Consider the following 22,346-nt stretch of genomic DNA (forward strand, 5'->3'; position numbering starts at 1 on the left):
AGACGGAGGAGCTCAGCTTCGGAAATTACAGACATGTGGTTACCTGCGAAGGGTAACTGACTGTTGGGGTCGATTGAGGGGATCACTGCAACAGACGAGTTCGCAGTTTTCCTCTTGGGCGCCATCTTGCTTCTCACTGGCGGACAGAGTAGGAGGCGAGTGGCAGAGAAGATTCAGATGCGGAAATGCAAGAACTAGGGCACGGAAAGCAAAGGCGGCTAAAAGCGCAACTCTTATGGGATATTCTTAAGCCAGATACCGTTTCAAAAAGTGCCCAGTCATCGCCGGGCGGCTATTTCCGAAACCTCAACATGCCACGTGGACATCTGGCAGTCATTTCCAGAAAAGCCGACGTACCACTTCATCACTCGGATATTATCCTCAAAATAACCCGCGCGGCTGGCTATCACTCAGCGTTGCCTCTAAGACGCCGACCCCGTATTCAATCGCTCGGCATTACTTCTAAAATGCCGACGCCGACCTTCAATCACTCGGCGTTGACTCCAAAACGTTGGTCCTGTGTTCTATCGCTCGACATTACTTCTAAAAACGCCGACGCTGACCTTCAATCACTCGGCGTGGCCTCTAACACGCCGACCTCGTGTTCAATCGCTCGACGTTACTTCTAAAACGCCGACGCCGACCTCCAATCACTCGGCGTTGCCTCCAAAACGCTGAACTTGTATTCTATCGCTCGGCATTACTTCCAAAATGCCGACGCCGACCTTCAGTCACCCGGCGTGGTCTCTAAAACGCCGATCTCGTGTTCGATTGCTCAGTGTTACCTCTAAAACGCTGATGACAACCTTCAATCGCTCGGCGTTGCTTCTAAAACGCCGATACCGACTACAATATTATTCGGCAGCTACTTCTGGAAGCGTCAATGTGATGCGCAAGTTATTCATCTACTATATCAAAAGAGCCAGTTCAACAATCAGAGAAAGCAAATCATCGAGATGGGGCCAACGACAGTTCTTCATTAAGGGGAAACTAATAAGTTTACAAACCAACTCTTCGCGAGTTGGTGCTTCCCTACTTCTACTCTACATTACTACTACTACTAAACTACACTATACTACTCTACATTACTACTACATTATTCTAACTATACTAATATTTAAAGACCAGTGGCGTTTAGCCACTGGCCCTGCCGCCGCTGCCCTTGCCGCCGCCGCCTCCGGTGCTGCCCACGCTGCTGCTGCCCTTGGTGCCGCCCTCGTCGCCGCTGCCTCCGCCGCCGTTGCCGCCATCACCGTCACCTCCGTCGTCGTCGTCGCCGTCGTCGTCGTCGTCATCTTCGCCCTCGCCGCCGTCCGAGTCCTCCTCGTCCGAGGAGAACTCAGACTCGTCCGAGCCCTCGAGCCCGGAGCGCTCGACGGCCCGGATGTACGTCCAGACCTCCGCCGCAAGCCCCTGGGAGTCGTCTGAGTCATCAGACGACTCACGCAGGGGGATGGGAGCCGGAGACCCCTCGGACTCAGAGGAGAACTCCTCCTCTGAGTATTCCGAGTCACCAAACTCCTCCGATGGAGGAGTCGGCTCACGCTTGCGCTTGTTGTTCTTGCCCATGGTGGAAGCAGACAGAAGGGAGGAGAAGAAGGCAGTAAAGAGCAGCGAAGAGATGTGAAAAAACCAGAGAAGCAAAGGTGTTATTTATAGAAGGGAAAGGCAACCGCTCACTTCTAACCGCGGTCACTGAACAGTCGCAAGGCATTCAATAAGCACTTCCACCCATCTGAAGACACGTCAGACGGCGGACGCCGTTTCATGCAACACTACACCCATTGGGACTCCAGTCAACAGCGCAAAGGATATGATTACACTAGCCGTCCCATCGCATTACTACTCAGAAGCAGCCGGCTAAAACACTCAGCGTACCAAGCCGTCCCTTGCCCACACCCATTGGGGGGGGACGCCTAGGAATTATCAGTATATTTTTCAAACCGGTCACATCCGTGCAGGGCAGGCAGTGAATACCTCAAGACAAAAATGAGATATCAGTAAGGATCAGAGGAAAGCCAAATATAGCCAGCAAAGTACAAGATATGGCCGACAGAAGCGACGTGAAGACTAGACAGAGAACGTCCGTCAAACGTCCAATCAATCGCAGAAGCAAATAAATTGCACTACCTAGCAAGATATGGATGGATTGCAAACTCGGTTGCTAAAGACAAAATATACGCTGACCTCTGCAGCAAAATATTGATGACATAATGCTGACCTCCAAAGCATAATGCAAAATAGCTTCATGCCAGTTTCCACAAACGAAAGGAAGACCTTCGAATGGATTATCCTTAAAAAATCCATTTGAAGGTCGGGGGCTACACCCATTGGGTGCACCTCCGGTGCACCCCATGGATTATCATTCCAAACCAAGATAGTGCAGACTTCTAAGGCGTGGGACAAGATTAAAAAGACCAATCCTCAACCAAGATGCAGGAGTGCAAATGGAGATAGTTCCTGGGAAAGACCTTTGAGTGGATTATCTTCTAAAATCTACTCAAAGGTCGGGGGCTACACCCATTGGGTGCACCTCCGGTGCACCCAATAAAGTCCAGAATCTTATAATCCAAAATGCCGACCTCAAAGGCACAAGCACAAAACTAAACTTTTGTCGAACGAGTGATCAGAGCAAGAGAAGACAGCAGGAAATCATCTTTTGGTCCTTGGATCTTTGAGTTGATTACCTCTAAATCAACCCAAAGATCGGGGGCTTGTGGGGGATAGATATCCCCTGGGTCCACTAAAGAAGTAAAAGGTCTCACGAAAGGCCCAAGGGCCCAATAATTCGTAAGGTCATTCTTTCGTGGGCCTAGGGAAAGACAACCAACAAAGAAGAGAAGACGTGAGACTGAATTAGTGCAGACCCGGACGGCCCACAACGTCGAATGAATGAATCGCAACAGAGACCCGACTTTCCCGCGCTGGAGCCCCCATGCAACGGAGCCATGCGAGGATAAGTCGGCGAGGGTTACGTAGGGATAAACTCAAGAGGTTCACTATCTTTTAGCTACTTGTTGTTATCATATCATATGTACTGCCCCACGGTCGAGTATATAAGGCCTAGGGGGCACCCCTTCAGATCGATCGACCCTGTTTTACTTAGCCACCGACATAAGCTCTCCGCGCCCTCTATCCAGAGAGCCCACTTGTAACAACACTCGCATACTCACCAGGACGTAGGGTATTACGCACTTCTAAGCGGCCCGAACCTGTAAATCTTGTCCATTGTCCCTCGTGCGATCGGCACGAACCATTTTGCTACAGTCGTCGATACCGTCCTACTCCTAAAAACACCTTGAGGGGCAACCCCGGGTGTGCGGTCGGACCCAAAACACCGACAGCTAGCACATAAGTAAAGTAATGACACTACCATTGACCGGTATGCCTTTTGATCAACGGACTTACCTCCTTTGTTGAGATCAGTGTGCCCGTCGGTCCCCATCGGAGTCTTTGCGGGCTTGGCGTCCTTCATCCCAAACCGCTTCAGCAAGTCTTGCGTGTACTTCGTTTGAGAGATGAAGGTGCCATCCTTGAGTTGCTTCACTTGGAACCCAAGGAAGTAGTTCAACTCGCCCATCATCGACATCTCGAATTTCTGCGTCATTACCCTGCTAAACTCTTCACAAGACTTTTTATTAGTAGAACCAAATATTATGTCATCGACATAAATTTGGCATACAAAAAGATCACCGTCACAAGTCTTAGTGAACAGAGTTGGATCGGCTTTCACAACCTTGAAAGCATTAACAAATAGAAAGTCTCTAAGGCATTCATACCATGCTCTTGGGGCTTGCTTAAGTCCATAGAGTGCCTTAGAGAGCTTACACACGTGGTCGGGGTACCGTTCATCCTCGAAGCCAGGGGGTTGCTCTACGTACACCTCCTCCTTGATTGGCCCGTTGAGGAAAGCGCTCTTCACATCCATTTGGAATAACCTGAAAGAATGGTGAGCGACATATGCTAGCAAGATACGAATGGACTCTAGCCTAGCCACAGGAGCAAAAGTCTCCTCAAAGTCCAAACATGCGACTTGGGCATAACCTTTTGCCACAAGTCGAGCCTTGTTCCTTGTCACCACTCCGTGCACGTCTTGTTTGTTGTGGAACACCCACTTGGTTCCCACAACATTTTGTTTAGGACGAGGCACCAGTGTCCAAACTTCATTCCTCTTGAAGTTGTTGAGCTCCTCTTGCATGGCCAACACCCAGTCCGGATCTAGTAAGGCCTCCTCTACCCTGAAAGGCTCAATAGAAGAGACAAAGGAGTAATGCTCACAAAAATTAACTAATCGAGACCGAGTAGTTACTCCCTTGCTTATGTCACCCAAAATCTGGTCGACGGGATGATCCCTTTGAATCATCGCTCGGACTTGAGTTGGAGGTGTCGGTTGCGCTTCTTCCTCCATCACATGATCGTCTTGTGCTCCCCCTTGATCAGACGCCTCCTGTTGATGAACCTGTTCATCGTCTTGAGTTGGGGGATGCACCATAGTTGAGGAAGAAGGTTGATCTTGCTCCTTTTGTTCCTGTGGTCGTACATCACCAATCGCCATGGTTCGTATAGCGGCCGTCGGAACATCTTCTTCATCTACATCATCAAGATCAACAACTTGCTCTCTTGGAGAGCCATTAGTCTCATCAAATACAACGTCGCTAGAGACTTCAACCAAACCCGATGATTTGTTGAAGACTCTATACGCCTTTGTATTTGAGTCATACCCTAACAAAAACCCTTCTACTGCTTTGGGAGCAAATTTGGAATTCCTACCCTTCTTTACTAGAATGTAGCATTTACTCCCAAATACACGAAAGTAAGATACATTGGGTTTGTTACCGGTTAGCAGCTCATACGACGTCTTCTTGAGGAGGCGATGAAGGTAGACCCTGTTGATGGCGTGGCAAGCCGTGTTCACGGCTTCCGACCAAAAACACTCGGGGGTCTTGAACTCTCCAAGCATCGTCCTTGCCATATCGATGAGCGTCCTGTTCTTCCTCTCTACCACACCATTTTGTTGTGGTGTGTAGGGAGCGGAGAACTCGTGCTTGATCCCTTCCTCCTCAAGGAACTCCTCCACTTGAAGGTTCTTGAACTCGGACCCGTTGTCGCTCCTTATCTTCTTCACCTTGAGCTCAAACTCATTTTGAGCTCTCCTTAGGAAGCGCTTGAGGGTCCCTTGGGTTTCAGACTTATCCTGCAAAAAGAATACCCAAGTGAAGCGGGAAAAGTCATCAACAATAACTAGACCATACTTACTTCCTCCTATGCTTAGATAGGCGATAGGTCCGAAGAGGTCCATATGTAGCAGCTCCAGGGGTCTTGATGTGGTCATCACATTCTTGCTGTGATGCGCTCCTCCCACTTGTTTACCTGCTTGACAAGCTGCACAAGGTCTATCTTTTTCGAATTGCACGTTAGTCAAACCTATCACGTGTTCTCCTTTTAGAAGCTTGTGTAAGTTCTTCATCCCCACATGTGCTAAGCGGCGATGCCACAGCCAGCCCATGCTAGTCTTAGCTATTAAGCATGCATCTAGACCGGCCTCCTCTTTTGCAAAATCAACTAAATAAAGTTTGCCGTCTAATACACCCTTAAAAGCTAATGAACCATCACTTCTTCTAAAGACATACACATCTATATTTGTAAATAGACAATTATATCCCATATTACATAATTGACTAACAGATAGCAGATTATATCCAAGGGACTCAACTAAAAACACATTAGAGATAGAGTGCTCATTTGAAATTGCAATCTTGCCTAAACCTTTCACCTTGCCTTGGTTCCCATCACCAAATATGATTGAATCTTGGGAATCCTTGTTTTTTACGTAGGAGGTGAACATCTTCTTCTCCCCCGTCATATGGTTTGTGCATCCACTGTCGATAATCCAGCTTGAACCCCCGAATGCATAAACCTGCAAGGCAAATTTAGGCTTGGGACTTAGGTACCCAACTCTTGTTGGGTCCTACAAGGTTAGTCACAATTGTCTTAGGGACCCAAATGCAGGTTTTATCTCCCTTGCATTTTGCCCCTAATTTCCTAGCAATCACCTTTCTATCCTTTCTACAAATTGCAAATGAAGCATCACAAGCATGATAAATTGTAGAAGGTTCATTAACTTTCCTAGGAATATTGACAACATTTCTCCTAGGCATATGATGAACAACATTTCTTCTAAACACATTTCTACCATGCATATAGGAAGAACTAGAAGAAAATATGGCATGAGAGTCAAAAGCATTACAACTCCTATCATCATGAACATTTCTAGAAAATTTTCTATCATGGTACATGAAGGCATGGTTCTTTTTAGCATTACTTGCCATAGGGGCCTTTCCCTTCTCCTTTGTGGAGATGGAAGCCTTATGGCTTGTTAAGTTCTTGACTTCCCTCTTGAAGCCAAGACCATCCTTAATTGAGGGGTGTCTACCAATTGTGTAGGCATCCCTTGCAAATTTTAATTTGTCAAATTCACTTTTGCTGGTCTTAAGTTGGGTAGTAAGACTAGCAACTTCATCATTTAATTTTGCAATAGAGGCTATGTGTTCACTACAAGCATCAATATCAAAATCTTTACACCTATTGCAAATAACATCATTTTCTACACAAGATGTTGATTTACTAGTTATTTTTAACTTAGCATTCAAATCATCATTTATGCTCTTTAAGCTAGAAATAGAATCATGGCATGTAGACAACTCACAAGCAAGCATTTCATTCCTCTTAATTTCTAATGCAAGGGATTTTTGTGCCTCTACAAACTTATCATGTTCTTCATACAAAAGATCCTCTTGCTTTTCTAGAAGCCTATTCTTATCATTTAAAGCATCAATCAATTCATTAATTTTATCTACCTTGGTTCTATCTAGGCCCTTAAATAAATATGAATAATCTATTTCATCCTCATCACTAGATTCGTCCTCACTTGAAGAAGCATAAGTAGAGTTTCGAGTACATACCTTCTTCTCCCTTGCCATAAGGCATGTGTGACGCTCGTTGGGGAAGAGGGATGACTTGTTGAAGGCGGTGGCGGCGAGTCCTTCATTGTCGAAGTCGGAAGAGGAGCAATCCGAATCCCACTCCTTGCCTAGATGCGCCTCGCCCTTTGCCTTCTTATAGTTCTTCTTCTTCTCCCTCTTGTTCCCTTGATCCTGATCACTATCATTGTCGGGACAGTTAGCAATAAATTGACCAAGCTTACCACATTTGAAGCATGAGCGCTTCCCCTTTGTCTTGGTCTTGCTTGGCTGCCCCTTGCGACCTTTTAGCGCCGTCTTGAATCTCTTGATGATGAGAGCCATCTCTTCATCATTAAGTCCGGCCGCCTCAATTTGTGCCACCTTGCTAGGTAGCGTCTCATTGCTTCTTGTTGCCTTGAGAGCAACAGGTTGAGGCTCATTGATTGGACCATTCAATGCGTCGTCCACGTATCTTGCTTCCTTGATCATCATTCGCCCGCTCACGAACTTTCCAAGTATCTCCTCGGGCGTCATCTTGGTGTACCTAGGATTCTCACGAATATTGTTTACAAGATGAGGATCAAGGACAGTAAAAGACCTTAGCATTAGGCGGACGACGTCGTGGTCCGTCCATCGCGTGCTTCCATAGCTTCTTATCTTGTTGACGAGGGTCTTTAGCCGGTTGTACGTTTGAGTTGGCTCTTCTTCCCTTATCATAGCGAATCTCCCGAGTTCGCCTTCCACCAACTCCATCTTGGTGAGCATTGTGACATCATTCCCCTCATGAGAGATCTTGAGGGTGTCCCAGATTTGCTTGGCGTTATCCAAGCCGCTCACTTTGTGGTATTCATCCCTGCATAAAGAAGCTAGAAGAACAGTAGTAGCTTGTGCATTTTTATGAATTTGCTCATTGATAAACATGGGACTATCACTACTATCAAAATGCATTCCATTCTCAACTATCTCCCATATGCTTGGATGGAGAGAAAACAAATGACTACGCATTTTGTGACTCCAAAATCCGTAGTCCTCTCCATCAAAGTGAGGAGGTTTACCAAGTGGAATGGATAATAAATGAGCATTTGTACTTTGCGGAATACGAGAGTAGTCAAAAGAAAAGTTTGAATTAACCGGTTTCCTTCTCTCGCAGTCGTTGTCGTTGTTGTCCTTTTGGGAAGAAGTGGACTCATCGCTGTCGTCGTAGTAGACGATCTCCTTAATGCGTCTTGTCTTCTTCTTCTTCCCATCTTTGCGTCTGTGGCCCGAGCCCGAGTCGGTAGGCTTGTCATCCTTCGGCTCGTTGACGAAGGACTCCTTCTCCTTGTCGTTGATCACGATTCCCTTCCCCTTAGGATCCCTCTCTTCGGGCGGTTAGTCCCTTTCTTGAAGAGAACGGCTCTGATACCAATTGAGACCACCTAGAGGGGGGGGTGAATAGGTGATCCTGTAAAAACTTAAAACTTAAGCCACAAAACTTGGTTAAGTATTAGCACAATAATCACCAAGTGGCTAGACAGAAGTCTTAGCAAAACACAATAACCACAAGAGAACAATCACAGAGATGACACAGTGGTTTATCCCGTGGTTCGGCCAAGACCAACGCTTGCCTACTCCACGTTGTGGCGTCCCAACGGACGAGGGTTGCAATCAACCCCTCTCAAGCGGTCCAAAGACCCACTTGAATACCACGGTGTTTTGCTTGCTTTACTATATCCCGTTTGCGAGGAATCTCCACACTTTGGAGCCTCTCGCCCTTACACTTAGATGATCACAAAGAAACACAGAGTAAGGGAGGGATGAGCAACGCACACAAGACTCAAAAATCAGAGCAACAACACACACACACACACAAGTCGCAACAAGAGCTCGCAACACAACCCAATGAGTTTACAACTCAACTAGAGCTCTAGATGCTATCACAAAGAAACAAATGCGTGGAATCGAAGTCTCGGTGCTTAGGATTGCTTTGAGTATGCTTGGTGTACTCCTCCATGCGCCTAGGGGTCCCTTTTATAGCCCCAAGGCAGCTAGGAGCCGTTGAGAGCATTCCAGGAAGGCAAATCTTGCCTTCTATCGCGTGGCGCACCGGACAGTCCGGTGCACACCGGACAATGTCCGGTGCCCGATTTCTTTCCTTAAATGGCGCAGCCGACCGTTGGCAGCCAGAGAGCCATTGGCGCACCGGACATGTCCGGTGCACACCGGACAGTCCGGTGCCCCCTTCTAGCCGTTGGCTCGGCCACGTGTCCCGCGCAGATCGCGCGGCCGACCGTTGGCCCGGCCGACTGTTGGCTCACCGGACAGTCCGGTGTACACCGGACAGTCCGGTGAATTATAGCCGTACGTCACCGGTGAATTCCCGAGAGTGGCCAGTTCGCTCGATCCAGCCTGGCGCACCGGACACTGTCCGGTGCACCACCGGACAGTCCGGTGCTCCCAGACTGAGCAGAGTCTTGGCTGCTCGAGCCATGACAGTTCCAATTCGATTTTTCCTGTTTCCAGCACTTAGACACAATACATTAGTCTCTAAAACAATGTACTAAGTCTGAGAAACCTACCTTTATCCTTGATTTGTACTTTGTCCACCACATTGCATAGATCAACACAAAAGCACTTGCGTTGGCACTCAATCACCAAAATACTTAGAAATGGCCCAAAGGCACATTTCCCTTTCAACCATTCAATGCGTCGTCCACGTATCTTGCTTCCTTGATCATCATTCGCCCGCTCACGAACTTTCCAAGTATCTCCTCGGGCGTCATCTTGGTGTACCTAGGATTCTCACGAATATTGTTTACAAGATGAGGATCAAGGACAGTAAAAGACCTTAGCATTAGGCGGACGACGTCGTGGTCCATCCATCACGTGCTTCCATAGCTTCTTATCTTGTTGACAAGGGTCTTAAGCCGGTTGTACGTTTGGGTTGGCTCTTCTCCCCTTATCATAGTGAATCTCCCGAGTTCGCCCTCCACCAACTCCATCTTGGTGAGCATTGTGACGTCATTCCCCTCATGAGAGATCTTGAGGGTGTCCCAAATTTGCTTGGCGTTATCCAAGCCGCTCACTTTGTGGTATTCATCCCTGTACAATGAAGCTAGAAGAACAGTAGTAGCTTGTGCATTTTTATGAATTTGCTCATTAATGAACATGGGACTATCCGTACTATCAAAGTGCATTCCACTCTCTACAATCTCCCATATACTAGGATGGAGAGAGAACAAGTGACTACGCATTTTGTGACTCCAAAATCCGTAGTCCTCTCCATCAAAATGAGGAGGTTTACCAAGTGGAATAGATAATAAATGAGCATTTGTACTTTGAGGAATACGATAGTAATCAAAAGAAAAGTTCGAATTGACCGTTTTCTTTTTCTCGTAGTCGTCGTCGTCGTCCTTTTGGGAAGAGGAAGATTCGTCGCTGTCGTAGTAGACGATCTCCTTGATGTGCCTTGTCTTCTTCTTCTTCCCGTCTTTGCGCTTGTGGCCCGAGTCCGAGTCGGTAGGCTTGTCATCCTTCGGCTCGTTGAAGATAGACTCCTTCTCGTTGTTGTTGACCACCATCCCCTTTCCCTTAGGATCCATCTCTTCGGGCGATTAGTCCCTTCTTGAAGAGAACGGCTCTGATACCAATTGCGAGCACCTAGAGGGGGTGGGGTGAATAGGTGATCCTGTAAAACTTAAAACTTAAGCCACAAAACTTGGTTAAGTGTTAGCACAATAATCACCAAGTGGCTAGAGAGGAGTCTGAACAAAACACAATAACCACAAAGATATCAATCACAAAGATGGCACGGTGGTTATCCCGTGGTTCGGCCAAGACCAACGCTTGCCTACTCCACATTGTGGCGTCCCAACGGACGAGGATTGCAATCAACCCCTCTCAAGCGGTCCAAAGACCCACTTGAATACCACGGTATTTTGCTTTGCTTTTCTTAATCCCGTTTGCGAGGAATCTCCACAACTTGGAGCCTCTCGCCCTTACACTTGAAGTTCACAAAGAAGCACGGAGCAAGGGAGGGATTAGCAACTCACACAAGACACAAAGATCACAGCAAATACGCACACACAAGACCCAGACTTGAGCTAAAGAGACTAGCACACTAGAACGGAGCTCAAATCACTAGAATGTCGAACAAATGCGCAGGAATGGAGTGTGAGTGATCAAGAGTGCTCGAGGAATGCTTGGTATACTCCTCCATGCGCCTAGGGGTCCCTTTTATAGCCCCAAGGCAGCTAGGAGCCGTTGAGAGCAATCTGGGAAGGCAATTCTTGCCTTCTGTCGTCTGGCGCACCAGACAGTCCGGTGCACACCGGACAGTGTCCGGTGCCCGATTTCTTTCCTTCTACGGCGAAGCCGACCGTTGGCAGCCAGAGAGCCATTGGCGCACCGGACATGTCCGGTGCACACCGGACAGTCCGGTGCCCCCTTCTAGCCGTTGGCTCAGCCACGTGTCCCGCGCAGATCGCGCGGCCGACCGTTGGCTCGGCCGACCGTTGGCTCACCGGACAGTCCGGTGCACACCGGACAGTCCGGTGAATTATAGCCGTACGTCGCCGGTGAATTCCCGAGAGTGGCCAGTTCGCTCGAGCCAGCCTGGCGCACCGGACACTGTCCGGTGCACCACCGGACAGTCCGGTGCTCCCAGACTGAGCAGACTTTGGCTGAACAAAGCCATCTTATTTCCAATTCGATTTTTCCTGTTTCCAGCACTTAGACACAATACATTAGTCCATAAAATAATGTACTAAGTCTAGCAACATAACTTTTGACATGATTTGCACTTTGTCCACCCCTTTTCATAGTTTAACACAAAAGCACTTGTGTTGGCACTCAAACACCAAAATACTTAGAAATGGCCCAAGGGCACATTTCCCTTTCAATCTCCCGCCCGGGGTTGTCCTCGAGCAAGCCGTGACTACGTCTCCCGCTCAGGATTGGCCTCGGGTGAGTCATGACTGCGTCTCCCGTCCGGGGTTGACCTCGGGCGAGTCGTGAATGGATCTCCTGCGCGAGGTTGGCCTCGGGCGAGTTGTGACTGTGTCTCCCGCCTAGGGTTGGCTTCGGGCGAGTCAGACAACATCTCCCGCCCGAGGTTGGCCTTGGGCGAGTCATGACTTAGGTCTCTCATGCCTTGGTAAGGTTGGGAGCGTGTTTGCTTATGACCCTTTCTTACTCAAGCGTCTAGGCACTTTAGAGTTGTGATCTGGACCCCTAATTACGGTACCTGACACTTACAATCTCTAATGCAGTTTAACCTCTAACTCGTCTATAAACACATTATCTGTTTACCAAGTTTCTTACTAGTAGCAGTTTTCAGTTTAGCAACAACACGTTACTCAGCACCTTGTTAGTAAACAATTCAGGTATTGTATTTTTAGTTTTTCAAGCATCTTATGTGGATCACATGTCTCACATCTGATCAGCAGCATCACATATAATAGAAAGAAATTGCATTGTGAAACAAAACCACCAATGACATAGTATGGGAAGCAACACAACACACCAATCAAAATTGGAGGAGCGCATAGTATGGGAATATGACAACCAATGGCCTGAAACTAAGCAAAAAACAAGTAAACTATTCTAAAAACATTGGATTGTGTCTTCACCGGTCAAGATTAGCACCAACATTGGAGGAGCACATAGTTCTGTCTTTAACAAGTAAACTATTCTAAAGAATGGTCTTAGTAGGATTGTCTGGAGCACATGGATTTCAGTAGGTGATCTGAACTGTCTAGGGCACATGAAAAAGCTAAAGATGTTCTCAGTGGATGGACTTGCAAGAAAGAAATAAAAGACTTGTTTTCTGGATAGCAACAAATGTAATTTGGCGACAACAAGTGAATGCATACTATTGACTGGACAACAACTAACGAGTTCAGAGTTGGAATGCTTATTCCTGAACTTATGGAAGAGTTGGAATGCTCAGGCGATGTCGTGACCTGGGAACAGAACCAACACATCCACACATATGCTTAGTCGTTGTTCTCAGTAGGAAAAAATGAAGATGGCACCTACAAAGAAACAACGGAATACGCACCTCCCGTTGTCCTCGCGATGGGTGATAGCATCGTCTATGGCGCCCCTTTTCCACTCTCTAATAGTAATCACTGTGTACTGGCGAATATGGAAGGAGCGTGGTGTGGGGGAGAGGATGGAAGGGCATCGGAACGCAAAGCGCTTGGGGCGCGAAATCGGGGGCATCTCCTGTGGAAGGCGAGACCGGCACGTTGGCGAGGAAGGAAGGTAGATCCCGACGCGGGGCGGGGGGTTGGTTTTCATTGATTGGCTGTCGTCTCAACCGATCTTGATTTCACTGATCGAGTCGAGGATGGAAGGGAGAACGACGAGTGGGTAAAGATGGAAGGGGCTAGCTGCTCGAGGGTAAAGATGGAAGGTGGCACTGGCTGTACTGGACGGATGAGGCTGGCTGGTGTTGGGCGACATCCGTGGGAGAGAGACGTGGGCACGTCGGGCGCGGTGGCGGGTACTGCGGGCGCGGCGACATTCGTGGGAGCACGTGCAACGCGGGCGGGGCGCGTGGGCAAGAGCAGAGCTATGGACGCTGACTTTACGCTCTTAATAGAGTGTGAACATATTCGTTTTATCACGTTCTAAGTGCTGATGGTTGGTCGCAACGACTTCAATATCCTCTGCATCGACATCTTGGATGCCTTGAGCTTGAGGACCCGGCGCTACTCTGAAATCCAGCGGACTGGCACACATGGATCACAAATGCTCGCACGATTCTCTCTCCCTTTTTTTTTTGTTTGCGAAATTTCCCGCGTCTCTGTCTCGCGATCCTATTGACAATTCTGGCACCACTGAAGCGGATCGGAAGAAAGAAATTGCTGCCAAACACTCATTCAGAGAGACGAATCAACGACCAGTACCCCATTACATAGCGAACGTTTCCGATGCGACAGACTGACATGCATGAGGCATGGCATCACATGGTGATCCACATGTTGATTAGTTACAAGCAGGCGGCCAAAGTAAATAAAAAGTATTTTTATCACCATCAAAGGGAGGGGGCGCAGACGACGCAGGCGAGCAGAAGCATGGCGGAGGAGGCGGCGTCGTCCTCCTCGCTGAAGCAGCTGCGCTTGAACCGGCACGCCTTGGCCTTGTTGATCGGCAGCAGCCGACGCAGCACCAGCTCCTGCTGCTGCTGATGATGATGGCGACGATCCCGCCACCGCCCCCCGCTGCTGCCTCCCGCCGCGGCCGGCTGGTCCGCCACCCGGCTCCACCCTTCGCCTGCCCGATCGCCGGCTGCAGCCGGCCGCTGAACCATCTTTTGTTTGCTAGTACGATGGTTCAAGAACTAGCTTATTAGCTTATGAGATGGTGAACGATCCTGGGATGATCGAGTGGAGTGGAGAGACATGGCCATATGGTGAGGCGAGGTCTATCTATTTATAGGCGGCCGGGGTTGGCGTCCGCCGGCCGGCGCGGTCTCGTATGCCATGCCATGTGCTGTGCCGTGGCCCATGCTGCGATTCTTGTTTGGTTCCAAATGAAAAGAAACTCTACACTACGCTACTATAGCCATATGGCAGTGCAATGCATAGACATCTTTAATTCGAATGCATTCGGAAGCCACAGCCGGCATGCATGGTGGGATGGATGGGGTGGCCGATCCCGATCGAGGAGGGCCTGCTACGGGTAGAGTAGAGGAAGCGACGCGCGCATAGGACAGTTTTGATGTGGGTGGGCCTGTGGGCTGTGGCGTGGCAAATGATAAAGCTGGAGGATTTGAAAACCGGCGAGGAGGGAGAGGGGGGGCCAGAGCTGATGGGCATCAGCTGCATATACCGGCAACGGGCATCCTGTTGATGATATTATTATCAGGGCAGAACATGGTAGGGTACACGGAAGGAGGGGCCCATCCCATGGTCCACCGAGATGGTATGGAATGGAGCAACGTCTCCATGTACAGAGAGACGTGTGTTGAAACTGCGACCCCGGGTGTCGAATTCCAACGGAGTCAAAAAGAAAAACTGGAAAATAAATCTTAACATTATGATAACTGAATTGCCATTTCTCTAGTTTTGAAACAAGTTAGATGAGTTTTATTTTTCTAGTTTTAGAGTGTGTTTGGTTCAGCTTCTTCTTAAACCAGATTCTCTGCCGGAAACCTAGGTTTTAACCAAACATAAACCGGTATACAACCGTGAAATAAATTTACGAAGATCTATTGATTCCTCTAGTTCAATTTAGAATCATATTGTACCCTCCAGATTTTCCAGATTTCCGTCATCCATATTACACGCTATCATTCTTTTACGAAATCTATACTTGACAATTGTTTCACTAAATATATTTTACTAGCTGAATGCCCGTGCGTTGCAACGATAATATATAATACGAGTATTCTACGATAACTTATATACAAAATGTGTGTTATACCGTTATGAGAAAATGTTTCATAACCAATTTGTGATTCTGACCATACATAAATTTTGTTATTTATAATCTATCTGTTTCACCACTACATTGCAACTATCAGTATCATGCAGATTTCGATATATGTCACGATTTGCATGGTCTCATCATTATAGAGCACGTTCCACACATACTGGAAGAAATTACATCGTACATCGTTAGTCATCAGACACATACCACCATACGCTTTTGCTTAAATAAAAAGGCAAGTGTGTGTTTGCGAAGAGAATTAAAGGAAAGCCGGCACAAAAGCTACCCCAACGGTGGCGAGGATGACGAACTGGTCATTGTTGTCGGTCCTCCTCTGCGTCACCTCTGGCGCCAAGATGACGCCACAGTCCTCGATATAGTAGTCATCGAACGCACGCGACATACCGAGTACTGATGACTCTTGGCTGGGCTGTAAAACGAAGTGCACCCCGGGCTCATCAGCAAGGTAGTACCCCTGACCGTTGCACCACCGGATGCGCTACTCCTCTACATACATCGTGTTCAAGGACACTCATACAACGTCAGCAACGGCCATCGTCTCAGCGCACAAGAATTCATGGCCAGTCAGTAGCGACTTACGTGGCAGGTTGGGCTTTAGGTGGACGATGAGCTAGACGACGTGATGACGTCGTCGTTGAATGCAGTGCCCAGAACAACCCGAGAGTCACCGATGTTGGCGACGACCATGAGGTCCCCCAGCTTGACGATGGACAGCGCGGAGCAGCCGCTCTGCACCGCGTCCAAGCGGTGGCGGCGCCAGAGCTTGTCGTACATAGCGGCACATGCGGCCACGTAGGGCTATTTCTAGATGTCGAACTGGCAGTCGCCAAGTTTCTTCTTGTCGTCGATGAGCGACCCCAACACGAGTGCCTCCTGCTAATGATGTTTGTTCGGGGTTTTCAAGTAAGAAACATGGATTCATGTTTGACGTTGTTTTATAAAAATGACTCACAAGTCAGATCCATGGGAAAAATATTACGAAGAATAAATGTCACACATGCAAAAAAGGAATTTAAGTTGAAAATATTATTCAAACAAAAGAAATTGCATGTAAGGCTCTTCTTTAAATACTACTCACTTCATCCAAAAATATAGTTCAAGAATCTCGGTGATACTTATCTAATACTACACATTGTGCAAGGATAGCAGGTGGGCTTGGGAAGAGATGTAGTAAATGTGTTTTCTGTTATAGTTGTAGATATAAACACACATGTTGTGTAGTGGTAGCTACTGTTAGCATTTGCTTGAGAGGTCGTGGGTTCAAATTCCCTTGGGGCTATGTGTATTTTTTTCAAATCTCCTTGGGGCCATGTGTATTTTTTTAATTTTAGCTAGGCACCGATTGTACGGGGGAATGGGAATGAGAATGAGCTGTGCGTGGGGAGGAGGGAATCGGAATGGCAGAACACGGAATGACCGACTAATATTACAGCCTTAATAAGTAGTAGAGATTTTCCTAAAACCGGCGGCTCGCAACAACTTTCTCGCAGCCCGAACCAGGATTCAATTCCTTGTGAGTTGAAACTACTATCGATGAACGTTATCCGAATCATGTAATTGTTTTTTTTGTCCAAGTTACCGTTGGGCGATAAACAGCACGATTTTCAGCAACACCGGGTGAAAAAAAAAGTTAGTCCATGTTTGGTTTCTTTAGTCTAGGGACTAAAGTTTAGTTAGGAGACTAAAGTTTAGTCCCTAACATGTTTGATTCTAGTGGCTAAAAATAGTAATAATATACTAAATGACTCATAAGAAGACTAAAATGGCCTTTAACATTATTCTGTTATTAGTACAATTGAACTAAAAGTGATAAATGTGGAATTAATATGGTTTAGTGCCTTTTAGCACATATGTGAAGGACTAAATACTAAATCATTTTAGTCCATATTTTAATCTTAGTGTTTGGCAAAAAATAGACTAAATGAGACTAAACTAAAGACTAATCTTTAGTCCCAATAACCAAACACCCCCTTAAACTAGCCTTCATAATATTTGGTATCACAAGTGGATTTTTGTAAATCATATATCACAGCTAGGGCTGACAATGATCTATAAATTTTGCACTATAAGATTTAAGGATCGAATCGGGTTAGGATCGGACTCTATTTCTAGTAATTTTTGAACTATAATTTATTTAGGTCCTTGATATTTTGTGAAAAACCATTTGGATCACGATCCATTACCACCCCTAATCACAGCACATTTGTCCTTGGTACATTATTAGCGTCGTCCTTAGCAGGTCAACGCCTTCAAACCTTCGGGGCGCCAAACGGACAGTCGATTTGATTGAGTACATCTGGACCGTGCTCCGTGCATCTTACCACTGCACTGCATTTGCATGCATGTTCTTCGTTATCAGGGAAGTCACGCTTTTGCTTTGTGCATGCTCCTTCAACTTATACTAGTTAATTAGTTGGCCATATATTGCTATATTTTTCTATATATTATATTGATAGGCCTTTTTAAATAATTTATATTTATTCAAACATAATTATATTTTAAAATTTTAAATTATTAGTATATATATACAATTTCATTCTTTATATAGCACAAGTGAACAAGTAAGTGCCTCAGCCGTGGATATGTCAATTCTTTAGTTGCTGTCTACAGTTTAAATCTTGCCTGACACACTATTTTTTGGCAATTTCTCCAGTGCATGACTCAGGGGTAGATCCACGTTGAAAGGAATGGGGACACAGAGCTTTATTAGTTAATAGACCTAGAATTTTGGTGATAATCCACATGTATTGAGTGGTATTGAGCCGGTTTAAATCCATTATAAATCAAAATACTTATCAATTCCACCCAATACACTTCAATACACATGTAATATCAATAACCGAACAAGGCTTAAATATAGTAGAGATATACGTTGATAGGGCAGTAGTCTCAAGCAAAACAACCGAATTTTTTGTATTTTAGCCCTTAAACAGAAGTAAATTTACGTTTAGACCTAAAAAAATTTTAAATGCAGTTTTAGACCCTTAGCTCGGCGCCATAGCCTGTGGCGCCGAGCTAACACAGCTCGGCGCCACAGCCTATGGCGCCGAGCTATGACGTGGCCGCAACGGCTAGCTGCGTCCAGGGCTGACCTGGCGCTGACGTGGCGGCGGCGCGGCCTCGTAGCTCGGCGCCACAGATCTTGGCGCCGAGCTACGAATTCCTATAAAAACGCCCGCGCGGCTGGCCGAGAGCAGCTCATTTCATCCCATTTCCAAACTTCGTAAAAATTTCCTGGATTCAAAGATTTGAGTTGGTTCACTTCGTAGACCAAGGTATGATTTCGAACTGATTCGTTTTGTATATTAGGTTTTTAGTTTAATAATTTGTATACACCTATTATATTATCATTTCGATTATTAGTTTGTGTAAACTTATTATAAAGCATAATAGGTACAAGTGATAATTATAATCGTTTATTAGATGAAAGACATGTACCGAGAGGCGTTGTGGCAGAAGAGAGGTCGTCCTCGGGAGTTATATCCGGACGTATCTAGTAAGGATGCTCCTGTTCCTCCTGAACTCCCCGTGCCTAACTGTGACTGTGGCAGACTGGCTTGGGTACATCAATCACAACGTCCAGACACGGCTGCTCGCTGCTACTACCTTTGTGGCACTTTGGACGTACGTAGCTTATGACTTATCACTTAATTTTGTTCGCATTCATTTTTTTGTAGATATGTAATAGTGCATCTTTCCATTATTTTAGGGACATCAGAAGTGTTTCTTTTTCCAGTGGATCGATGGTCCTGATAAATTTGACCCTCGATATCTTCTTTTCGTTAATTGGTTGAGTGGAAAGACAAGTCATGAGCGTTTTAAGCGTTGGGTACCTCCTCCCCGAATCCTCCACCAATGACGGATGAGGAGAAGGAGGTAGCAACAGAAAGACGGATGGACTCACCGCCTCGATGCGATTGCGGAGACCGTGCTGTCATCGACGAAGACTATGACAAGCAGTTCTGTTGTCCGAACATTGATTATGTGAGCCCATTGATACGCTAAATGTATAAACTAGTTTTTATTTACAATAAATTACTAATTTTTTCTCTTGCAGCCATACGGGTGGCGTAAGTGTCGTTTCAGAGAGTGGTTGTATGGTCCTTTGTCCCAATGGCCAGAGCCAGAGGTAAAGGAAAAGCGATACATGGGGTGGGCGGCAGAAGAGGTCAAATTTGATCCAGTACTCTGCAAATGTGGTATTGAAGCTAAGTATGGATTAGTTCCTTCGGAGCTTGGCGTTGGATATTTTTGTGGACATATGGTCGATTACGATGAGGTTGGTATTTTTTTTGCACCAGATGTAATGTTATAGCGGTACTTACTATTTTTTTGTAGGAGACGAGGAAATGCAGTTGGGAGAGTTACGACGACAAAGGAGAGGTGATGCGCACAATAGAGTCCAAGAGAATAATGGGACAGAAGATGCGTTGTGGATCTCGACTCGTTGATTCATACATTAACGATCGCATACGCGACATGCGTAGGGAAGCAAAATCTGCCTTTTATGATAGCCCGAAGCGTGCAGAGTATAGGAGGTTGAAGGCGGCAGATGAGAAGAGAGCACAGGATGCAAGGGAATGGGAAGCGGCTCAAGCCGAGAAACAGATGTTGGATAATCTTGCTGATCGCCTCAAGGGAAGTAAGTGAGATAAATGATATTATAATAATGTTAGTACAATTTATTTATCCTGACTTTGCTAACTTAATTTTCTCATTATATTTGCAGAGATTGGAAGCGGCGTAAACTATTTGGCCGATGAGGCGCATGCGAGATATGTTCAGGATAAAATGGCAACGGTTGAGCTGATGGAGGAGGAGGACGACGACACATCTAGATTGAGTGAGCTTATCGCCCTCGCAGAGGCAGGATTACATGAAGAAGAGGAGGACGACATGTCAAGGTTGAGTGAGCTCATAGCACTAGCTGAGGCTGGATTACGTGCTCAAGAGGAAGAGGATGAGTTTATGTCACAGGCCGCCGCAGAGGTAGAGGCAGCTTATTACAAGAAGAAGTCTGATGAGGCTGAGGCTGAGGATGAGCTATTCTCCCAAGCTGCAGATGAAGCAGAAGCCAATTATTACAAAAGAACTGGTGACAAGTGTGATGCAGGACAATGCAGCAAGTGGAATGAGGTTGTTGTTGAGGATTGCGCGACGGATGACTCCGAAGATGAGTTACTCATAGATTGTGATTCAGACTGAAGAATTGTAGCCTATTATGTAGTATTTACGTATCAAAAATAATTTAGAACTCTAAAGATGCGTTACTTATCATCGTCGTCGTCGTCGTCGTCCTGGGCCACGTTCTCAAACGTGTCCCGCGTCGATCTCGACGAGCTGAGTCCTACTGTAGATGGTCCAACTGCACAAATGGGAGGCTGAACGTCCTGCTGCATACGAGGCATAGGCAGCTGCACGTCAACGCCTGCTAGAGACCGGCATCCACACCGAGCCGCTGCTCGACGAAGACGACGTGATACCCTCTGTAATCGAAATGTTAGTTAAAGACATATGTTACAACATACAAATAAACAAGTTTTCTGTTAGACATTGATACTCACTGATAGTAACGATAGCGTAGTAGTATCTGAAGTTCTCTGTGAGATACGCTCGAGTTCAACAACAGATACGAGCATAGAGTTTCCCTATCACAAGTTAAGACATTAGGATGCTCAAAAGTAGACATAAAACATTGAATTGAAATCTCTAATTTTAGTAAAGAAATAGTTACCACTCTATCAAGGATTGGAGCAGCCTCAATTTGGGATCCGTGCCGAGCAGCTATGTCGAAAGCTGTGTCTTCGTCGTCTGACGATTCTTGCTCGGCGTAGTCTGCTGCTGTCCACTGTCCCTTCAGCTTGCACCTAGTCACACCAGAATACCAAATCAAATACCTCCGGAAGTTGTAGTTTGTGTGCGCCTGGTCATTCTCATAGTTCAGATCCCCCTGCTGGTTCCATTCATCAATGTAATCACGATGGTGCGTCTCGAAGTCCGTGACCTTCTTCTGTCTCTGTCTGTCGAACCTGCAAAAGTTAGAACCATATATTAGCGACTAACTGATATTTCAATTATTAGTTAGAATAACAAGTGCATGTAGTAACTCACTTATGAAGTTCTATTGAAGTCGAGAATGGCTCCACCGGAAACTCCTGGCGCAATCCGAACTGTCGAGCAACTCTGTGGGGCAAGTGGTACTCAACAGCATAAAAACAGATGAGGGGACACCTCATGAGGTAGATGTCCTCGTCTATTGAGCACATGCTGCTCAACTGTATGCTGGCGAAATATGGATCAAGATACGGTTGCCAAGTCACCTGCAAAAGTTTTAGAAAGCCCATGTAAGCACGCTGGTGTCGTGTGATAAAAGTAGAAAGGACATGTAAAAAGAAAAAAGGAGACAACTCACCATCGAAGGAGTAAGTGCGTCGAGCTCGTTTGAGTACTCCACGTAAGCACGCTGGTGTCGTGCGAATGGCTCCTCGACCTGGTCCCAGCGGTAAGCAGCCGTGGGCTTAAGCCGATGTCCGGCTACCACGAACCACTCACGAGGAGGAAACTCTCTGGGTCGCCCGACGGGTATGTGTGCCCACATCCACAGCTGTAGTAGGTAGACACATCCACCTAAGCTGGCGGTCCTCGATGAACGACGACAAGCCTCGCAAAGTTGCCTGTACAGGAAGGCCAACACTGCTGAAGCCCAGCTGTAACCTCCGGTCGTATCCCAGTCAGTCAGGCAGGGCAGAAACATCCATGAAGCGTTGTCGCCTGTTGCGTCTGGAAAAAGAACTGAACCAAAGAGATGGAGAATCCAAGCTCGACAATGGTATCCAACCGTCTGCTCATCTGCACCAGGTGGACACTGCCCAAAGCTCTGCCTAAGCCAGGTCAGTGGGACTCCGGTGTTGTGGCTACCTCGTAGCTCATCCGGAAGCAGTCTCC

The 22,346-nt window shown here is 46.7% G+C and overlaps 1 protein-coding gene across 1 annotated transcript; it reads right to left on the reverse strand.

Annotated features, from left to right (window-relative positions):
- Positions 1 to 13,802: 13,802 nt before the first annotated feature.
- On the reverse strand, positions 13,803 to 14,349 carry LOC100277980 (uncharacterized). The gene has a single exon (NM_001151408.2). It carries the CDS (start codon positions 14,257 to 14,259, stop codon positions 13,984 to 13,986), a length of 276 nt encoding a protein of 91 aa, NP_001144880.2. The 5' UTR covers positions 14,260 to 14,349; the 3' UTR covers positions 13,803 to 13,983.
- Positions 14,350 to 22,346: the final 7,997 nt, after the last annotated feature.

This window comes from Zea mays, chromosome 10 (genome assembly GCF_902167145.1).
Source record: "Zea mays cultivar B73 chromosome 10, Zm-B73-REFERENCE-NAM-5.0, whole genome shotgun sequence".
Taxonomy (NCBI): domain Eukaryota; kingdom Viridiplantae; phylum Streptophyta; class Magnoliopsida; order Poales; family Poaceae; genus Zea; species Zea mays.